Source organism: Pseudomyrmex gracilis, unplaced genomic scaffold (genome assembly GCF_002006095.1).
Source record: "Pseudomyrmex gracilis isolate BER0280 unplaced genomic scaffold, ASM200609v1 scaffold_149, whole genome shotgun sequence".
NCBI classification, from domain to species: Eukaryota; Metazoa; Arthropoda; class Insecta; order Hymenoptera; family Formicidae; genus Pseudomyrmex; species Pseudomyrmex gracilis.
In genome coordinates, this window is record NW_018020733.1 from 53,107 (window position 1) to 74,202 (window position 21,096).

Consider the following 21,096-nt stretch of genomic DNA (forward strand, 5'->3'; position numbering starts at 1 on the left):
ATGATAAATTTTCAGCGAACTAGAATGTATAAGTAATTGCGAATTAAAGTACACGTTATATAAATAATTTTTTTTTTCAAGCGAGCGCCTAATAGTTGGTACTTAAATTCTCACACGTGATGTCATCGATGTTACTTCACGCATCAGAGCGATTGAAAACTCAAGTTGGATGAACATCACTGAGCCGCAACCGATATTACCTGTCCCGGGTACGCCCTTCTCTTTTCTCACGTATCTCCTGAAAAAGTCACGTCAGTGGATCCGGGGTCACTTCAATTCCCTTCTGCTTTCCCTCCAACTCTCTCACATGGTTTTTCTTGAACTTTTTTCGGATTTGCGCGGCGTTACCGAAGAGTGATTTCCCGATTTGTTCGACCGGCGCCTTCTTCGAGAATTCGCTTTTCATTTCCGCAGCGTAACGAGTCTATATTTTTCGACGTACTCTTCTTCCCATCAACCCCCTTCGTACAGATTCTCCTTAGCACGTCCCAGGTGCGCACTCCGCCAAATTAGCTTTGTCAGCTCTTAACCGGTTATGTAGCGCTACGTACACCCTTGTCGGATCTTCGGTAAAAGTGTACGACTTGATTCCCTCGCCATGGATCGATCTTGGGGAATTGGGGTCGAACAACGGAGCTGGTAGATTTTGTCTTTGTCCGGATCGTCTTCGTTTTTTTTTTTTTTTTGGAGGAGAACCAAAACCGACGCTCGCGACATTAGTTTCCGCGTGATTTAATTTATTCTCGCGTTGCTGAATTTTATTTTCGGACGATCTTTTCGGAGAAATGAAATTACGCGATGAGTCAAAACTTCTAATGAAAGTTCGAATGTTTTTTCTTGCAAAAAGAATGCGTTCTATAAATTACCGAAAGAAACACTTCAATCGTAAATGTTTGAGATATATCTTTTTCGCGAGCTCGTGCATCTCTTGCACGACGCTTCTTCTTTTCTTGCTCGATCAGACTCATTGAGAAACGCGCATTTCTTCCGCTTCCGGGTCTAGCCAGCTACTGCAATCGCAATTTAAAGTTGTTCGGTTTAAAAAGATCTTTTCAGAGCAAGGTCTTCTTTTTTCCGACCGAAGAAGAAGACGCGCGTTCGTGCGAAAGACGTGAGAACGTCAAAATCTTTGATATCACTGCTCTAAGAAAACGATAAATAGCGCACTTAACTTATTGAGTCGGAATTATTCAATCGGTGTCTTTTGAGTCCGTTTTCTCTGAGAACTACGAAAGTTCTCTTATTAACCAGACAAGTTTGATTGGAACGTTATAAATATCTCGAAAAAATTTTCAATGCAGTAATATAATCTCATTGCAAATGTTAAAAATCTTAATTAGAAGGAAAAGAATTAAAAGGGTGAGTAATTGATACATTACTGCTTTTGGCTATTATTTTTTCTGATCTTTATAAACATCTCTTCCAAATATTTATATATATTTTTACACATATTTATATATATTTATACATTCAATAAAAACGCACTATGTGTCTTGGCATACATTTAAAAAGTTGAAGCGGTAGATTGTCGCATATTTTTCTCCGAAGAAACGTCTTGCTTGAAATGTTTACAGAATAGTATATACAAAAGATGATACAAAGATATAAGATATTCCGCGTATTTGTATAGCAAGATAGAGTAGGTTTTATGTGGACATTGTATGTATATTTTTATAAGGAACACATCTTGATTGACTTAGAACGATTAAGCGTCGATTAATTAACGCTGATTACAATTTTAGAAAATGGCACATGCACATTCCGCGATATCATTTAATGAAATTTTTCGACGTTCTTTTTCAGATTAGACGATATATTTTTACAACATATTCACGCACACATAGTCTTTTTGTGTGTTTTTTTTATCTATAGCAAAATAATTACAATGATTTGCATCCGACACACACACACACACACACACAAAAATTGACCGTTTATTGGTACGTTTTATTACTTACAAAATATAGTTTGTGACAAAATAATTTTGTCACAAATATAAATCTTCATCAGTTACACAAATATATTTGCATCATATAATTCTATTCTTTCTGTCTCTTACCGGTGGTCGTTCAAGATAATTCTTAGGTTTTACGTATACATATAATTCAATATATTATTATATATATATATATATTTTTATATTAAATTTAAAAACGGAATAGTAATCGTTGTACTGTCAGTGATTTAAAGACTAGACTTTGGTGCGATTCGAGTTCGCGAGATATGATCGTCAATTATATAGTTTAGTTTTTATCACATCCGCATAACTACAGATTATTCGTTACGTCACACTTGCTGACGAAAGTTAAGAAACAAAATAATATTTTTTAATCGCTGACCAATAAAATAATGTCGCACATTATTTCTGAAGTCATTTTCGAACAAATTGAATTTACTTTCATCACTTTGCAGAAGTTTTGACTCGCACACAGTAATGTATATATATTCGTACACCAAAGTTCTTCAATAACTACTGTGTTTCTCAACTTTTGTCAGTATATAGTTCTTCTCAATATTATTCTTACCTATAGATATGTTGTACTTATACATCTGGTTTATTTTTCTCGATCGACTGAGCAGTTCTCGTCGGTTTGGGAGTTATAAACGGTTTGCTTCTCTAAAAGCACAAGTTTTGCACAGTTTAGATACACACATACTCGTGACTATGTATCAAGAGATGACAGAATAGTAATATATTCAGAAATTGTTTTAAGAAAAAGAATACCTTTTCATATCACACACACACACACACACGCGCGCGCGCGGAAATTGAATAGAAAGAAAGAAGATGCGCGTAAATCCTATAAATATCCTCGAGAAACACACTTACTCTGCAGTAATAAATTTCTTCTTTTTCGTGATTTTGCATATGCCGCTGCAGGTTACCTTGGCGGCTGAAAGCGCGCCCACATACTTGACAGTTATGCGATACCGAAGACAAGTGCATTTTCAAATCGCACTTTAAATCTCGAGCTGTCTCGAAAGACCGGTTACAAATCTGGAAAAAAAAATTTTAAATCCATCTATATATTTAGATGTACAATGTATATAGTCGCATACATATATAGTGTATTACTTTTCTAAGTGTTTTTAAAAAAAATACATATATATATACAACAGAAAAATAGTTTACACCGCATGTATAGCTTCTGTTTTTATGAGGGTCGCTTTGTTTCCTCGAATTGTTTTTGTTAGTTTGTTTGCAATCACCACACATAGATTTGTTCGGCACTCGTTTTGTTGTCTTACATTTTTTTCCACAAATCTTGCATATTACAGTGCGTCGCGCTATTATAATTAACGGGAAGGGTCTGCTTCTCTAAAAAAAAAAAAAAAAAAAAAAACAGACAACACGTTTCTTAGATATGATTGTATATATGAATGTACAATACATCTTGTACATATAAATATTTTGTGGAGAGAAAGACACTTACTCTGCAATAATAAATTAGATGATTTTTATTATGCTGCTTTAGGTCGTATTTGAATCTGAAACCCATTCCACATTTCTTACATCTGTGCGGCTTTGGAGCTGCATGTCTCAGGAAATGCATTTGCAGGCAGTGTTTCGTCACGTAGCCTTTCCCGCATTTGTCGCAGTTATACGGTTTCGTGCTCGAATGATTTTTTTCATGCACTTGCTGAACCATTTTGGTTTTGAATGCTTTTCCGCATATATTACATTTATACGGTCTCAAAGGTGAATGACGTATCAAGTGCATCTTCAGGTTGTGCTTGAGTGTAAAACCCTTTCCGCATAAGTCACAGTAAAACGGTCTCGAATAGAAGTGAGTTATCTGATGCGTTCGTAAGGCTCTCTTCTCCTTGAACACTTTTTTACATTCTATACATTTATGCGGTCTCAAATTTGGACAACAAGACACGTGCGGCTTAAGCTTGGCTTCGGTCTCGAAACTTTTTCCACATTTGCATTTGAACGGATACGCGGACGGATGAGTTCTTTCATGCTTCACCAAGCAGTCTTTGGTCTTGTAACTCTTTTCGCACTCCCTACATTTGTACTTCCTCAAAGATGTGTGTCTCGCCAAATGATATTGCAGTTTGTACTTGGCCATGAAGCCTTTTCCGCACTTGTCGCAGATGAACGTTTTTGAAGACACATGAAGTTCATTGTGCTGGGCCAGATTGTCCTTGGTCTTGAAACTTTTTCCGCAATCCTTACATGTGTGCGGTCTCAAAGACGAATGAAATACAGAATGCCGTCTCAGTTTGTGCTTGTCCTTGAAACATCGTCCGCACTTGTCACAGGCAAACGGCTTCAAGTTCAAATGAATTTTTTGATGCACGTACAGATTGTGCCTGGTCACAAAACCTTTGCCGCATTTGTCACAGGTGAACGGTTTTTTACTCAAATGACTTTTCTCGTGCACTTGCAGGACATGCTTGGATTTGAAATTCTTTCCGCATGAATCGCATTTAAACGGTCTAGCTGTTGAATGACTTACCAAATGCTCTTGCAGATGGTAGTTGCTTATAAAACCTTTTCCACATGTCTCGCAGACGTACGGTTTCTCAGTTAAATGAATTTTTGAATGCATTTGCAACGTGTGTTTGGTCTTGAAGTTTTTTCCACATTTCTCGCATTTATACGGTCTTGTAGGCGAGTGAGCGCTCGTATGGTAACGTAAAGCGGAAGATGATGTGAAAGACCTTCCACACATCTTGAAAGAAATATAGTAAATTTTATTATATCTATTTGCGGTATAGAGAAAGAGAGAGAGAGAGAGTTATAACATATTTATTATATTTTTTTAAACATCTTCGAAGACGAATGAGAAAAACAGCTTACTTTACAAGAATAACGGGGAATATATTTATTAATGCGCTTTTTCTTATGCTTTTCAATTTTAGGATTATCACATGCACACGTATTCCTCGAACTGTTCTTGGATGTCTTAGATTTTCCACAAACAGTACATTCTATAGATATCGAACTGATGTGCAATATATTCTCGGTCTCACTCATTTTTTTGTTTTGTGTTTTTCTATCACAATAGAAAGAAGAAAAAAATTTAAAACTTTGTTCTCGAGATCCTTTATGATGGAGGTATCAACGGTCTTATGTATTTTAAAATTATACGCTTACAGCATAGTGCGTATAATAAATATTTTATAATATACATTATATTTGCAACTTATGTCAAACACGCGTATATTTATACGCAATAACTATAAGTATGAGCATGGTCATTTTAAGAAGGCAAATGTGTTATCGCAACAAACCGAACAATTAAATGTCTGAAAAAAACTTTTATACAAGAAAAATGAATGATCGTCGAAAAATCGAAAATGTCTGAAGATTCTTTTCGATCGCTATCAGCAGAACGAGACAATTACTTTTTTAATTTAAATGTGTGTTAATTTATATTATAGCTTCTAATTCGATGAACGTATTTCTTATTACTTATGAAATATTTTATTATATAAAAATTTTATAGTAGATACATAAATCACTTATATATGTATTTTTGTATTTTTATCGTATAAGTTATATTCTTTCTGTTATTCACATATACATCTCGTGCACTCAAGGCGAATAATATATGTTTTATATACGCGTCCACATAAACATATTGGATACATAATAGCTGCGTTTCGATATTCACACCGCTTGTTTTAGTAATGAAAATTTATAGTACACGTAACTACAGAAAATCTATAGTAAACTACAGATTTCCAGTATATTGAAAGTAGTAATATTGAAATTACAAAAAGAAAAGCTAATCCTCTTCTTTTAAATACTTGAGGAAAAATATATATATATCTTCTGTACTACAAAAACAATTAATGTGAAAAAATAACTGAGAAACTTTTATACATTATAAAAACCTCTATCCATTATAAAATCTTTTTTGCAAAAGAACTGACGTTAGAAAGGAGTGCCATGTACTTTGAATGACTAGCTTCATGAGAAAAACGGATTTGCGTAGTAGGAGCACGTACGCTAGCAGTACCCCTGGCGTAGGCTTTCTGTCATACATACCAGCGCGAAGGGTGGACGTTACGTATCGTTTGTCTTTGTTTATCTAAGCTCGTCGAAATCGATAATGGCACTTGTGTGTCGATTTGGTGTAATAGTCACTACTTTGTTTTAGTTCCCTCTAAATAAGGGCCCATGATAATGTGATATACACACATACACTTGTAATATGTGTGTAGGAAATAAGCAATATCCCATATAAGTTATATTTTTATTATTATCTATAAAGTACATACACCTAACCTCAAATTCACAAATCTATGTCTTTTTTATTTGCGGAAGGTCGCATGTTATTTAATTTTTAACATACGACACATCCACCTCCGCTAGTTCATAAACACGTGGTTAGCAACAAGAAAAGAAACTAAGGAAACACGTGACATTTGGTGACACTATCGTCAGAGTTGTTAAATAGCGTGTGAGGTCACTGTTAGGAACTGGGACGCCGTTTTCACGCATGTGCCTCAGCTGCAGAGCAATTGCAACAAAGTAATATGTTTTGGGAGTCAAACGTTTGGCTCCTACAAAGATAATATTGACCGTGTTCAGCAGAAATATTGCTGAATTGTTGTCTTGTCAACGCTCGGCGTTGATTTGTCGGTTCTAATAGTAAGAGCCAATCACGTTCGATTGCTACAAAACGACTTTTGTTTTGCTACGTTGTTACGGCAGAAATAAGCAATAGAAATGTGTTTGATATACGATCATTTGTGTGTCAAATATATAAAATTAAAATAGATACACTAACGAGTGGAAAATTTATGTAATCGCATATTTTTCTCCATAAATTAAACAACAATTTGTAAAATAACATAGTCGGGCACCTTCTATTTTATTCGTACTAGATACTTTACTGACGCAGAGCCGTTGGCGCGCATGGGCGAAAATACACGACGCCTCACTTCTCAATATTTATCTGCTACGGTTTTTTTCCGTTTGGCAAAGATTTGATTGACTGTCGGATAAAGTTTTCTAGAGTTCTTTATTTGACAACCAATCAGATTTTTGTCGAACGGAAAAAAAACGCAGCAATTAAATCTTAGTCTAATCTCGAGTGCTGCGTGCGCATCGCGAATATCTGCGATCATGCGGCAATAAATGAGAAATTGTAAATATTGCACTGATTTTGTGATTATTATTTATATCAATCATTGAACTATAAATATGGTACATATACGCGTACATGTATGTATACATGTGCGTGTATATATTACATTTCTTATAAAACAATCGATAAATGATAAACCTAAATATGTTAAAATATAAAAATTAAAATCGTTTAAAATTATATAAAACATCAAAATTATTCAAAATTGTTTGCTATATAATTAAATAGATTTTTCTTTTTTATATTAGGCTAACCGATAACTTTGCGATTCCAGTTATCGACTTGATGTGCGGTCGAAACTCAGCGGTTTCACACTTTCGTGTTTCACACGTCGCAGTGAACACGTCGAAGTGAGTTGTAAAGCCTTTTCTCGAATGATTTTTCGCACACAAATTATACTTAAAAATAATTATAAATTACTTAGTTACGTAATCGTGATTACAAAGTGACTGAAAGAGCAAATCTGAATATATAACGTAAAAAAAAATCAAGACACTATAAGGTAAGTCAATAAAAATTTCAAAATTTCATAGTTCTCATGTAAAAGAATAAAAAGTTTTTTAAATTAAAATTTCTAGATGTTGTTACATATTAAATAGGTTTTAAAAAATTTTTACATTTTACAAAATTTTAACAAAATTAATTATACTTGTAGGAAGTTGGAATCTCTCTGGACGACATAATTGTTGTTTTATATATGCAAAAAAATTATTATAATTTTGATCTGGAGATCGATCAAAAACCAACAAATCTCTTCACATTTGAATGCACTGCCTCTGATGATATTTCTGTACCTCGATGACTTCTATCATCAATAAACTTGCGTAAGATAACAAAGCACATAAGTCACTGATCTTAAAACCACGTGTGTTTCGATAATTCACATTGCACACGATCATTCTTTAAAGTTACTTTTTAAAACAATAATATACCTTTAATAGAAAATATTATTAGAATTGTTTAAATTCAAATAGAAAATTTTAGAGGCAAATGCGAGCCAATACACATTAACATAATATAAAAACTACTTACTGATTTCGTCTCGCGAAGATTTTTATTCATAAAAAAGATTTTCATACACGAAAGAAGATTCATCGCTTTTGCCTAAAAAATTTTCTAATCTTCTTTCTGTTTCACTTTGTGCGAAAGCGTCTTCTTTTATATTACCTCAACATTCTGGACATATTAATTAAATTTAGAGAGAGAAAGAAAGAGAGAGAGAGAGAGAGAGAAGCATCGTGAAAGGTAAATTACAGCGAAAGGATTCAAAGTTGCAGGCTTGCATTCTCGTTTTGAACTGGGTGCCTTGGGTGGTGGCAGCGCCGAAAATGGTGTCGGAATTATTTGCCGGACCGTAATCAAAGCGTTCATCACACAGAACGCCGGGCTAAGGTCCCGCAAAATGGAAGTCTTCGCGCAAAGGGCCCGGACATCGCAGACATGGGGGTTGATGGAGGAGTACGAGAACTGGCACGGTCGCGGTTTGTTTAAACGAAATGACGCGAGGTTCGCCAGATATACGCGGCTAGGAAATGCAATTTCTCTCCGAACTCGCCGGCGGGACCACAATCAAGCCGACGATGCGCATCTCTTCTCCGCGCGGCATTTTCGACCCGTCTCTTTCGCCAATGAAGTCGGTTCTCCTTGTCGTTCTGCTCCCGTGTACAAAATCTATTTGCTTGTTTGTCAAACAAGAATAAAAATAAAGATTGAAACCGTGACAATCTTCTTCCGTTTTTTTTTTTTTTTTATTTGTTTAAATAATGATGATGTCTTTCTACTAATTGATGAATTTTTATCATACTCGTGTCTCGCTTCTAAATGACGACTAAATTCGTCCACTTGAGAAAATATTGTAATTGAATGCAAAAATTGAACGGGTAATGTTAAAAATTGAAACTGATGATCTTTCTCGCGGTAGTTTTGTCGACCAAAAACTCTTCTTTCCAGAGTCCATTAATCAGAATTTGTTAGTTAATTTAAGGTCGCGACTAGTGCAAAATGGTGTATACCTATATAGGAATTGTTCCTTTATGAGCGATGTGCACTCGATCTCTTTCTCTCTTATCGTGAATTTTCTAAGACAAAGAAATTTTCAAAGAATCTACCGCGTGAAAAGAAAATGAGGTCGCGTTATATCTTTCACGATTATTCGCGTTTCTCTTCTTTGTGTTCAAGTTTTTTTTTTTTTTGTTTTTTACGTTTGCACAAAATTATTTGTCCTCCTTTCTTGCAGAATCCTCGCGATTCTTTGTGTTGTCGCGAGCGCGATGGAAATGCGGATGACGGATATGGTGCAGCGTCACGTGAGAAGCTTGTCTTTTCCCGACGACAGCAGAATGGGGGTTAGAAACTTTTAATTGAAACACTATTATATATGGACGACGCAATTTGTAATTATAATATATACAGAATTATTTTTCCACATATCTTTTTTTTTTTATCTCAACTAATAAATAACTCACTTGCGCGCGCAGGCACACACATTTCTTTGGTGCCGTTTCGAATGCGAGATTTAGCAATAACTCCATTTTCCGAATTTAATACGTCGGTCGATAAATACAATTCAATTAGCGAAGCGCGCGGAGCATTCGGCGGATTAATGAATTATGTACGAGACTATCGGATGCGTTTTTTTTTTTTTTTTGTGAAAAAAGCTTCTCGCGGAATATGGCGTCGCGTACGATATCGGCTAAGAGAGTGAACGAGCACAATTTAAATTATATCCGCGTCGCTCTTATCTCTACTCACGTTAATTAGCGGACTTGATCGATTACATCAATAGTCTTTAATTTCATTCAGCGCGGAATTGTTTTTTCATGCGCTCTCTTTTCAATCAAAATTTTGTTACACGCACAAATTTTTGTTGATTTTTTTCTGTCTCGACAATATGCAATTAGGTTTTGCAACGCGCAATTGTATATATATATGTATATTTGTTCACGCAACTTGTTGTTATATTTTTAATCATATGAGTGATGTACACATTTTTACGACAGCTTTGACTGAAATTTCTCCGAGTCTCTGCCTTCTCGCTATTCACGTCTCACTGAAATTCGGGAGAAGATTATTCTATTCCGTGCCCCATTTTATATTCACGCTTACATCTCGGCACACGGACGTTCTCTCTCGCGATACGCTATCGCGAACGTAAGTACATTTTCCACGTCGCGTTGCGGTAAAGTCTCTTAACGCCCGTAGACATTTCCTGCTCCACTCTCGGTGGTGCTTCGACTCAGTTTCAGGCTCGTTAGCTACGCCTCCGTCGCGTTAGATGAAAGAAACTCGTCGTTATTGCGTGCTCTCAGCTGCCATTATCGCGCCCGCGGAGTTGTGCGCCGCGCGGATTTTTGTCCCCGGTATCCATATTTAACAAGGGAAAGTTTTCAGACCGAACTTTTGTTCTTATCCGGAAGATTAATCACGCGAGACGCGACTTCGTCATTACGCGTTTCTCCCTCCCCCTCCCCCCGAGTTTTCCGATGCGGCCCCGGAAAACGCGGGGGGGTTTTTCCCGTCGCGAGGACGTAACGAAACACACGCTCGTGAAATAATATCGCGCGGCATATCGAAAACGCGATTTCCGTATCCGAGAAGGAGAGCGAAAAGAAGCGAAACGCGGGATACGTTATGGGAATAAATTGTTTTTTTTTTCAATTCGATATTTTGACGAAATCAAAAGATACAGATCGCGTCTTCCAATCAATTGTTTGCGGGATATATCTTCGTTCTTTCAGTTGTTCTTCGCTCTCGCCGTGCCTCTGGACGATCCGACGTCGACGATGTCGGTGGCTTTGTTTCTGGAGGCGGAATATAAGTTGCCATCGGATGTGACGGAAATCGAATTGGCAAACGGAGATAGCGAGGACAGAGTCAAGAGAAACAACGATCGGCGAAGAACTATAGATCGCGGCACGGTCTACGCCATGTTGGAGTCCAAATTTGAATCGTCGGTATAACTTACGGATGTGACATAAGTATAATAAGCACGAACGCTTTTTATTTTCCTGCGGGACTTTGATCAAAAGAACGCGAGTAAATTTTTTTTCCGTCCTAATGTTTTTCTAATTTGCGTCGCACATATTGTGACGAATAATATCGTAATAACAAACAGCTACCTAAAACGTTTCGAATGAGGAATAACAAATTTGCTTGATGTGACGCTTTGATTTACGCGGGATTCGCAATTTAACAAGTATTGTAAACAATAATAGTTTGCGGTCGTCGAGTGTAAACTCCTCCTCATCGAGATTTGTTTAGAGAAGACCTCGGGAGATTCTCGATTCTCCTGATAGCGCCGGTTCGCACTTGAGGGTCCGCACTTTCGTGAACTTTCGCTTGCGCAAAGTTATGCATACGAATTCCCCGACCCGATATGCAAATCTCATAGTACACGTGTCGGGACGCTTATCAATAGAGGCTATTACCTCCGAGACCGAGATTATATTCAATGCAATTCTTGACGAGATAATCAGCCGCGTCTTGTTCGGAAATTTGCCTTTATTTACATTAACATTGCAACTACATCGGAAAGAGCAGGATCATAATTTTCATTTCAAAGAGAGAAAAAAACAAATCGCTTTTATTTGCGTTTTACCTATTGTCGTGACGTCAAAACAATTATATTTTAATTTTGCGCTAATTACCGATGCTCTGCATTGTTTTTTTTTTTTTCAAATTGCTATTGTTATCACTTTGCAAAGAAGCGAACGCGATGTATTCTCTCCAATCGCGTCGGTAATCTAATTATCATCGCCTATGTTGATTGTATTTAACGATTGCGAGCGCAATTCATCTTATCTTCGCGATGAAGATTGATTTGCGCTCTTCGTAATTTCGTTCCGGCTGTCGCTGAATCCCCTAAACAGGATTCCTTCTTCAATAAGCTCAACATCCGCGCGCTCCAACTGATCCGTGTACGCGTATCTTGACGCGTACACACGGATGCAGAATTGTTTCGCTCTGTTATTTATTATTTATTCTCGTTACATTTTATTCTGCAAGATGACGTGTACATCTTGCAATTTCGTCGCCGAGTTTTGTGACTCGGTTGTTTACGACGAGCGAAAAGATTCAGCGCTTATCACGGGAACGCGCTCCTGTAAATGCCGAGCGCACGAGGACGCGATCGATGCATCGGGCTGTACACGGGAGTGGCCGTCGGTGAGACGCATGACATTTAAATCGAATCCGACAAGTACGAGAAATTTGCATATTGGCGTCTACGCTTAGCTGGTTAGTGCATATCGGATTCCACAGCATATGCTGATGGGGAGACGTTGGGAGGCTTTCGCAGTCGCTTAACGTTGAATCGCTTTTAGCCTTTGATGTCTTGAATAGAAAATGAGTAGCGAAAATTGATGATAAACGTGAATAATTTTGACATGCTCGTTTTAATTTGTTAAACGCTTCATATAAGTTATCTGTCTATAAGCAAGTTTCAAGTTTCGCGAGAAACTGACAACTTAATAATCGTCTAACGCATCTCTTTCCTATTATTTTTCTCTTTTTTTTTTGCACTACAACCATCTCTTTATTTGTTTCCATTTTTATTGCGATATTACTTTTTTTTTTTTTTTTGGTCACTCGCGCGACAGGACTTTTGCATTTGGCTTAAAGAACTTCTTGACGATGTCCATTGTCGGCGACACTTAAAGATCGGCGAGACATTTCTTTCCGCAAACTCAATCCAATTTCACCCTCATTCGTCACTCTTCGCATTACTTTCGGGGAAGAGAAAAACGTCAACCGTCTCGGAAGCGAGTGTGATATAACGTGTGTCTGTGTACACACCTTTACACACACAAATATATATATATATATATTTGATGAATAACCGGAGATAATCTATTATATACTTACACGCTCCGATTAAACGAAGACGTGCGGAGAGTATCGAAAACAGATCTTCACGTGACAGACATACTAATAAATAATAAAACCCACACAATACAGTCCAACTTTGTGACACATGATATAGTCCTACTTACTACACTTACAATTCGCGTCGTATAATCTTTATCTCAAAATTTTTATCTTAAAGGTAATTTTATTTTTAATTACGCGAATGTCAAAAATTCTCAAAACGACCTGGCAATCGATTACCGAGTGTTTCTCCGATCGCTTTCCGTGTCGGACACACTTTATCCTGTCGTTGGAATTACTCTTTGCGCACGTTGCGCGCGGCCGCTCAAGTTTTTCAAGTAGCTGTCAAAAGTGTTCTAAACGACCGAACTTTCCGCGGTATGTACACACACACACACACACACACACACACATGTCGTACGTACATACATACATACATACGACGTGGCAGACACTTCCTGTCCGCGACACGATTGTTCTCGGCGAGCACCTCATTTGTCTCGCCAAACATCATTCATCGCGCGTGGGGACGATGACGGAACATTTGCTCTATTGCTTCAGGATGGGCTATTCGGGACGTCAGTGTCTCCTTAGATCTATATGTGAGACCAAGCGACGAGCCGTTCACGTCCACAACGGGCTCCTTGGCGATCTGTTACATATCGTATTCACGTGAGTCATCCTTCAAAATCCTCTCGATGTATCTCAGCCTTCTTTTTTTTTGTTTTACGCGCGAGAAAACAAAATATCAATTTTTTAAATTCAACAAAAGTAACATCTTTTCTCTTGCTTGTATACTTTAAAAAATGCACGATTTTTCACCGTTCAAGAAACATCCGCTTTCTGCTTACGTCATATTCGTGTTATTTATTTACAAACAAAAAAAAAGAAACATATCTTTGATGAATTTGGAATAAATTATTTTTATTGAAAAGTTCGGCGGAGAGAAGTTCCTCGCCCAATTTTTTCAACGAAAAAGATGTTTGTTGGATCAAGAGATGCAGAACTTTTATTAGACGTTTTTATTTGATCAACACTCGTTGAAAAAAAAACTCGCGTAAAAATTTTTTTTCCGCAGACCGAGCACGTCTATGCCCGAAGAAGATCTTCGCCGGGAGTATATCGATGCGGAGAACGTGAATGAGACGGACGAATGTCTGGCAGCGTACTCCTCTTGCGAACTCAACATTTACGACTTCATAACTTTTTCAGAACCATGAACTTTTTTTTTCTTCCCACGCGTTGTGTGTATACGCTTATAGAAATATTTCTTCTCTAAAGGCGCATTCACGCGAAAGAGCAACTCTATTTTTGAAGCGAGAAACTTGAATATATACTTCCGCACACTTGCGCGTCATAAATTTCGCTTCTTCGCTGATTTGACGAAGAGACATAAATATTTTTCAGATGTATTTTTCTCAGATTCTCTGTATCGCAAACTTACTTTAAGTAAAAGAAAGGTAAGCAAAAAAAAAAAAGTTGAAAGCTTGCACACTCTCGAGCCTGAGATCTCGCGCGTCGATCTATTTTGAGGATAGGATCTCGCGCGTTGCCCGAGATGCGTCCGCAATCTTGTCGCGCAATCTCGTAACGCGAAGACGTTGTCGAAGGAGAGCGAATCGACGCGAGGGACGTCTTTGCGCGTAAACAATTCACGCGGGCGGAACAGCGTATCGCTTTTAAATCTCTAAACAGAAGCGCGGGATGAAGTTTTCTCCGCGAAGTCGATGCTATAAAATGCCCGAGCTTTATACTTTCGCGAATGTCAGAATTCCCGAGACTTCCCTCTGTCTATAGCGGGTTGTAAAATTTAGTATATTTTCGGGAACTTCGAGTATAAACTTAGAAATTTTACAGCTGACGCGGGCGCGGCTCGCGCGAACTTCCTCCGCGATGAATTTCTTTGTGAAATTTTATTCGACGAGTTATCGCTTGAATTATTGTCGAAGGACCTTTCTTGGCGAGCTTCAATGCGCGGCTTTCACGTGAAACTCTCCTCTTTCTCTCCTCTTACCTTACCCCGTGATAATTCTGAAAATGGAAAATTTAAAAACACCGACGCGAGAGAAAGTTTGACAAAGACTCCGATTTACAATTTTAATGACCTGCCTTATTGTACGTGTGTGTGGGTTGGTGAAAATGAGAGAAAGCGAAGGAGAGAATGCGAAACTTAAAGAAAGCTTTTAACATCTTGTTAAAACAACGTCTTTTCATAGAACTCGGTGCCATTTCCGACTCTTTGTGGGTTCTAGCGTAATTTCCGATTTTTGCAATATTCATTTTCAAAATAAAACGTAGTTACATAATAAAAAAAACGATGAAAGAAGTGTTAAAACTAAATATCGAGTATTACAGTTTTTGCGACGAAAATCTTTTATATCCACAATCGTAATAACTCCAACCTCACCCACGTTTTAGAGGCCAGATACGGGGGGTAAAGGTAAGGCGAAGAAATGTAGCGATAACTTTTATCCTTCGTCCATTTGAGATTTACGATCACACGGCTATTACGAGCGGAATATAGGTATATAAATACGCTCGCTCCCCGCGATAATTCGATAATACGTTTGTCGTTTTTTTTTCTTTGTGCCGGTTCCACTTGCGCACTGCGCAGAAGGCTCTCCGGTGGATATAATAAACTACGAAAATAGCCGGATATACTTCGGAAAAGACTTTCAGTTTGCTATATTGTGTCGCGCAAACTGACCTGTTTCTGCAGTCGTGTGTATTTGAGGATTAAGGATTTTATACGAGAAAGTTTTAAAGCTAAGAATTGTTGAACGAAAAACACTTTCCGAGAAAAAAGGTCATATTGACAAATTTTATATCTAGTTATATCTAGACAAGTTTACATTTATAGTTGTATCTAATTGTATTGTAAACAAATTTTGTATCTAATTATACATGAATCATATATGATGCGACTGAGACGATCTCATTGATTGCAAATCACAACTAGATACAGAATTTGTTCATACGATTTTTTTTCCTGGGCATTACGCGTACGTAATAATAGTTTATTTAAAAAAATTAGATTTATACAATTGCCTTATGCGCTAATTTAAACATGTACCGCATCTATAAATACATCTGCGAGATTGTTCGATATTCTTTTGGCGAAATGTCCTTCAATCGGACTACGTTCTCTTTGTCCAATGAATGAAAGATGACTGAGGTTTCCACACTGAGAGAGTGTGTTACGTTCGACAACACACATGGCCGGTTTCCAACAGCCCGGCGCAATTAGAGTGTTTGTTTCGCGCGAGCGGCGATACAGTAAACTGCGACGATTTTTCAGGGATCACACGAGGACTCCAATCAAGTCGAAGAGTCCCAGCGGGCATTGGGGTTGATACTTGGAGCAACTTCCATTGCGGCCAACCAGCTCGGCCTCGACAACATCTTGCGGCAGTTCCTCGTTTCTCGAAGCACTCGGGCTGAAAACATGATTCCTTACTCTATATTGAACTGCTATAAAACACTGACTCTTGACTCGTGCCCGATGTATATATAGGTACTTATGTATCGGATAATCCAATTATTTTATATATATACGAAAGTTCGGTTTTATTATCGACAAACCTACATATTTTATTCACGAAACCAATTCGTACGGAAATTCTCCCAGAGAGAAAACTAACGAGAGAAAACGAAGTAGTGTATATTTTAAATTGCGACGCGCTCTATATATACGTGCTTCCAATTTACGTAACGTCAAATATTTCAGTTCGCTTGTTAATAAAGCCCGAGTGATTAGAATTCTGTTTAAAGATGCATCACAGGGAAGAGCGCGCGCTTTGACTTCACCGAAGATCGCGGGACAATTTTTTTCCGCAAATTGGCTGAAAGCTCTCTCCTTGCGAGAGAGCGCAAGCTTGATAATGCGCCCGCACCGCGTTCGCGGATAATGAGCTGGAGGAAAGGAACCTTCCGCAATTTCGCGATTCTGTTCGTTTACCTTTCTCCCTCTCTCTCTCTCTCTCTCGCCCTCGATGTAGAGCCTTTACGGCCAAAATAAAAATAGCTTTTCGGATCTTCTTACAACAATAATCGTCATCTTTCAAGAAAAAACGATTCTCATTTTTTTTTTATGTTGTTCTTGTTGCTTTGATACGACACACGTGACGATGCGCAATCGGAATTTATTGGAATTTTATTTCGCCCTGGTTTCTTGTTCGTTTCTCTTCTGCGCTTTTTCATCTATTTCTCTCTCCCCTCGCGATCGTTTCCGGAAAAACCGAGGGTCTCTCTTCGATGAGAAATGATAAATCCTGAAAACATTGACTCGGGCGATACACAAAACGCATGAGAAATATTTTCCGTCACACGAAAACATTTCTTAAGAGTTCTTTTTTCTCTCACGAGAAGATAGGACACATCCCATGTGTCCCGGTACACATCCGATGGTCGTGTAACAATGTCCTGCTCTCGTTCGGACGAGAAGTTTAGCTCGGTTCGAAAGTTTATTACCGGCTTTATTAAAATTCAAGACGGGTGTAACTCCGCGACTTTGTTGTCTCGCGCTGCGACGAAATATTTTACGATTCCTCGGGATGAAAAACGCGGTAGTAGAGAACTACTATGTGCCAAATCCCAAAAGACAGAAAATTTTAATAACGTCAGTGTATACATTGAATAACGCGAGGAGGACGAGCGCGAACTCTTGTCGTGTGTAATGTTAACTCAAGAAATTAGTTTGAATGTTGATACAGAGTAAATCGTATTTCACGGCGCGTTTGTTTCATTTTATCGCTCTGAAGGATCGACGAGGATTTTTCTCGTCGCGACAATTTGCAGAAACGGAGAGACGGAGAGCTTCTCGGTATAATTTCACGTTTTCTTTTCGCCAGTCATAAAGATGAAGATGCATCCGGGCCGGGTGTAATAATGCATCAACGTACGCCGTAGCGCGGCGACGCTAAGAATGAAGACACAGTAGGTACGAGCTTCGTTCCTTTGTGCTCCGTTTTCCTGCTGTTCCTGCGCGGACGATTTTTGAGCCTCGCGCGCGCAACGCGAAACGGAGCTTCTTGTTTGCGCAAGAGTTATCAAAAAAACATAGCCACACGAGAGAGAGAGAGACAGTCGGAATATGCGTTTTGTTGTTGGCGTCATCTCACAAAAAAATGGTCGAAGAATTTTTATTGTCGCATTTTCAGAGTCAAGTGTGTTGCGAGAAAGAGTTAGATAAAAAATTATTATTCGCAATTTCTTCGGCGATCGACGCGAGAAGTTTCGATAACTCGCTTTGAGTTCTTATCTTTCTATTCGCTGTAAGATTTTTAAGAAACGCAACGAAAAGTTTGGAGAAAAACATACAAAAGTGCGAGGAGAAGTTTGGGTTCATAAAAAAAACAAAAAAAAAAAACGGCGTTTCATGGTGCGCAATTCATCAACGCGTTATGCGATTGTGCAGGGAGAAAGGAGAAACTTCCCGTTCGTTCGTCGCGGAGGGCGACGTCGGTGACGACGCCGACGACGACGACGCCGACGACGCCGACGACGACGCCGACGACGACGACGACGACGACGATGACGACGACGACAATGTCGTTTTCGCCCGCGGGTCCGTGTCCTTTATTCATACGTTCCTGGTTGAAGAGCTTATTCGCTCGCGGAGAGAAGCGGAGTCGAAAAACGGAGCCGGAGAACGGATGCACGTCTCTCTATAGAGGTTGGGCGAAGAGAGAGTTGCTGCGAGGAAGCCAAATTTGCTTTTCCACAGCGCATATCTACTCCAATTTGCAGCGCCTTGGAACGCCGTGCCCGGAAAAAAGCCCGCGAGCGGCTCTTCCTCTCTCTCTCTCTCCCTCTCTCTTTCTCTTCCGGTTTTTTTTCTCTTTTGGAAAAGAGAAAATTCGCGTCCGCAAACCTTTCGGCGCGTTTTACCGCTCCAAACGAACAATACCGAGGCGCGACGAAAGGCAGAATATCGCAAGTTATTAACCGGGGATCTTATATTGTCGAGACGCGTATAATAGACCGTTAATTGTTTAAGCGCGACTCTCGTCGCCGAGTGATGAATTAAGAATCATTACCGAGCTAAGTAAGCAAGAATTTGAGGAGATCGTTTGTGTCTCAAAAACAGAAGAAGAATAGTCGAAAAGTTCACGAATATTTTTACCAGTTTTCAATCGCATTATTTTTCTTTCGATATATAAATTGACACAATAATTTTTTGCATGTTTTTTTTCGCAAAACAATTATTTTATATAAAGCGATAAAAATGGTTTAATTCTCTCTTTGTGTTGTATGAGAGATAATAATGTTTTGCGGAAACTCTATCTCGACCTCTTATTTTCCTGCCAATGTGGGAACTTACGTAAAAATCACGTGCACGATGTCGCCGATCATCCCGTTGTGCCGAAGCGGAAATTCCGAGGTCTCGCAGATTGCTCTCAGCAGACACCGCCTTCCGGGATGCCCGTAGCTACGGCAGAGGGAAAAATCAGGAAAAGAGAGAGAGAGATGGGGCAAGGAATCCCGGAGTCGAAGAATCGGATCGTACGCTGTCGGTTGCGGTCTGTTTACTTTGCGCTTTACGATTCTCTAAATACCGGATTGAAGGCTCTGTCTCGTGTGCGCATGTAATTCGTACACTTACATCGTCGACGCGCACAAGACCTCGAACCAAGACATATGTAATGCAATTCCCAGACCGCCCCAAGTGCTCGTAAAATGGAGCCGGGAGTACATTTGCCTCGAAGCTCCCACTGATTTTCCTTCTGTTCCGAACACTGTCGCGACACGCGCGATCGTGACGTTCTCCATAAAACTTCTATCTAAATGCTATCCACGTCGTTCACGACACGTTGATTCACGATAATTGCCGGCGGATAATCAGTCAATTTTATTCGCGCGTGTTACGTACTTACGTACGTCAGTTAAGTTCCGAATAAAACGATAATTATACGCGACAGGATTTACGTCGGTAATTAAGGATTAAGAAAGTTAGAGTTTGTAGATTTGTGTGTTTGCAAACTTACCTCTCGAATTTACTTTCCAGAACCTGATAGATCGTGGTTCTGTCGATATTTCGCTTTCTTCTTTTACGCGCCCAAGGCTCGAAGTACGTTACGTTCGGGGGTAAGTTGTAGCTGGCTTCAAAGAAGTACGACAAAGAGACCGAATTTAGAGGATCCTCGAGTGGCACAGCGAGAGCGACGAAGATCTGTAAGAGAAACGTTAATCGCCGTGCGACTTTTCTTTTATCTCGGAATTCCTCGCGCGATTGCGAAAGTTTTTTTCAGAGAGAACAAGGTCTTAGCCCCCGAAATCGAAATTCCAACAAATAAGAAATATCTCAAAAAAATAAAAAGACAAAAGATTAGAAAATTTAGAAAAGAGAAACTAAACGTTGCGGTAATAAATCACTGATTTAAGTTTAATTTAATACTCACCTTTTTTTAATATTAAATACAATTTAATGAAGTCAATTTAATTAAACACCGACGTTTTTATATCATTTAAACACTTACTTTTCATAACGTTTTATTATAACGTTTTTATTATAAAATAATGTAGTAAGGTTTTATTATAAAGTAGAATTATCTCTGTACTAATATTTCACAAAGCAAAATCGTGCCAAGTATAATACATTTTATATATACATAAATATATATACATATATATATATATATATATGTATATATATGTATATATGTACTTACACCCATAGTACTACTCTCTGGAAACGTTAGACTCCTGATGGGTCGATGTAGAATATCCGCGATGTCTGCGTTCGCCGTCTTGGATAGAACACCGTAAGACATCAACGTGAAATTGAGTACGAGAAATCTACGGATTAACAAACTTAATTTTCCCTCTCATCTCTTTTCTTGGATTTTATTTTGCAACAAATTTAATTGAAATCAGTAACTCGAAGCGAAAGGAAGGACGTTTTACAAGCTTACAAGATTTTCTCTGACCGGCAAGAAGACATGGCAAGCTCGGATTCGCTCGGAAACTGTTTCAGTCTGCGGACCCGTGGAACTTTGCGTCGATTTGCGCTGTCGACAACTGTTTCGCGACGTTGTTGAGACGCGTAGAAACCGGTCTGCGGTTTGCGTTCGCTCTGTACAGTTATAAGTCACGTGTGTGTTTGACAAACGTGCCCACGAGA

The 21,096-nt window shown here is 38.6% G+C and overlaps 3 protein-coding genes across 3 annotated transcripts; 1 reads left to right on the forward strand and 2 right to left on the reverse strand.

Annotated features, from left to right (window-relative positions):
• Nucleotides 1–2,542: 2,542 nt before the first annotated feature.
• On the reverse strand, nucleotides 2,543–4,559 carry LOC109857179 (zinc finger protein 431-like). The gene is made up of 2 exons (XM_020433262.1): nucleotides 3,435–4,559; nucleotides 2,543–2,617 (listed from the first exon to the last, which is right to left on the reverse strand). Exons 1-2 carry the CDS (start codon nucleotides 4,557–4,559, stop codon nucleotides 2,543–2,545), a joined length of 1,200 nt encoding a protein of 399 aa, XP_020288851.1.
• A 2,907-nt stretch (nucleotides 4,560–7,466) lies between these two features.
• On the forward strand, nucleotides 7,467–14,282 carry LOC109857177. The gene is made up of 6 exons (XM_020433260.1): nucleotides 7,467–7,611; nucleotides 7,765–7,933; nucleotides 9,346–9,454; nucleotides 10,847–11,062; nucleotides 13,536–13,646; nucleotides 14,053–14,282. Exons 2-5 carry the CDS (start codon nucleotides 7,908–7,910, stop codon nucleotides 13,566–13,568), a joined length of 384 nt encoding a protein of 127 aa, XP_020288849.1. The 5' UTR covers nucleotides 7,467–7,611; nucleotides 7,765–7,907; the 3' UTR covers nucleotides 13,569–13,646; nucleotides 14,053–14,282.
• A 1,802-nt stretch (nucleotides 14,283–16,084) lies between these two features.
• Nucleotides 16,085–20,960, reverse strand: LOC109857175. Its single transcript, XM_020433255.1, has 5 exons — nucleotides 20,888–20,960; nucleotides 20,645–20,771; nucleotides 19,961–20,145; nucleotides 19,297–19,404; nucleotides 16,085–16,411 (listed from the first exon to the last, which is right to left on the reverse strand). The coding sequence occupies exons 1-5, from the start codon at nucleotides 20,914–20,916 to the stop codon at nucleotides 16,276–16,278; spliced, it is 585 nt and encodes a 194-aa protein (XP_020288844.1). The 5' UTR covers nucleotides 20,917–20,960; the 3' UTR covers nucleotides 16,085–16,275.
• Between the last annotated feature and the right edge of the window lie 136 nt (nucleotides 20,961–21,096).

Coding starts and splice junctions, on each gene's coding strand:
- LOC109857179 (XM_020433262.1), bottom strand. CDS start 4,559: ATGCATTCAAAAATTCATTTAACTGAGAAACCGTACGTCTGCGAGACA. Junction 2,618..3,434: donor ATCTAATTTATTATTGCAGA/GTAAGTGTCTTT, acceptor TTGTGCTTTTAG/AGAAGCAAACCGTTTATAAC.
- LOC109857177 (XM_020433260.1), top strand. CDS start 7,908: ATGACTTCTATCATCAATAAACTTGC. Junction 7,934..9,345: donor TCTATCATCAATAAACTTGC/GTAAGATAACAA, acceptor CCTTTCTTGCAG/AATCCTCGCGATTCTTTGTG. Junction 9,455..10,846: donor CCGACGACAGCAGAATGGGG/GTTAGAAACTTT, acceptor TCGTTCTTTCAG/TTGTTCTTCGCTCTCGCCGT.
- LOC109857175 (XM_020433255.1), bottom strand. CDS start 20,916: ATGTCTTCTTGCCGGTCAGAGAAAATCTT. Junction 20,146..20,644: donor CAGAGAGTAGTACTATGGGT/GTAAGTACATAT, acceptor TTTCTCTTACAG/ATCTTCGTCGCTCTCGCTGT. Junction 19,405..19,960: donor CTGGAAAGTAAATTCGAGAG/GTAAGTTTGCAA, acceptor CCTCTGCCGTAG/CTACGGGCATCCCGGAAGGC.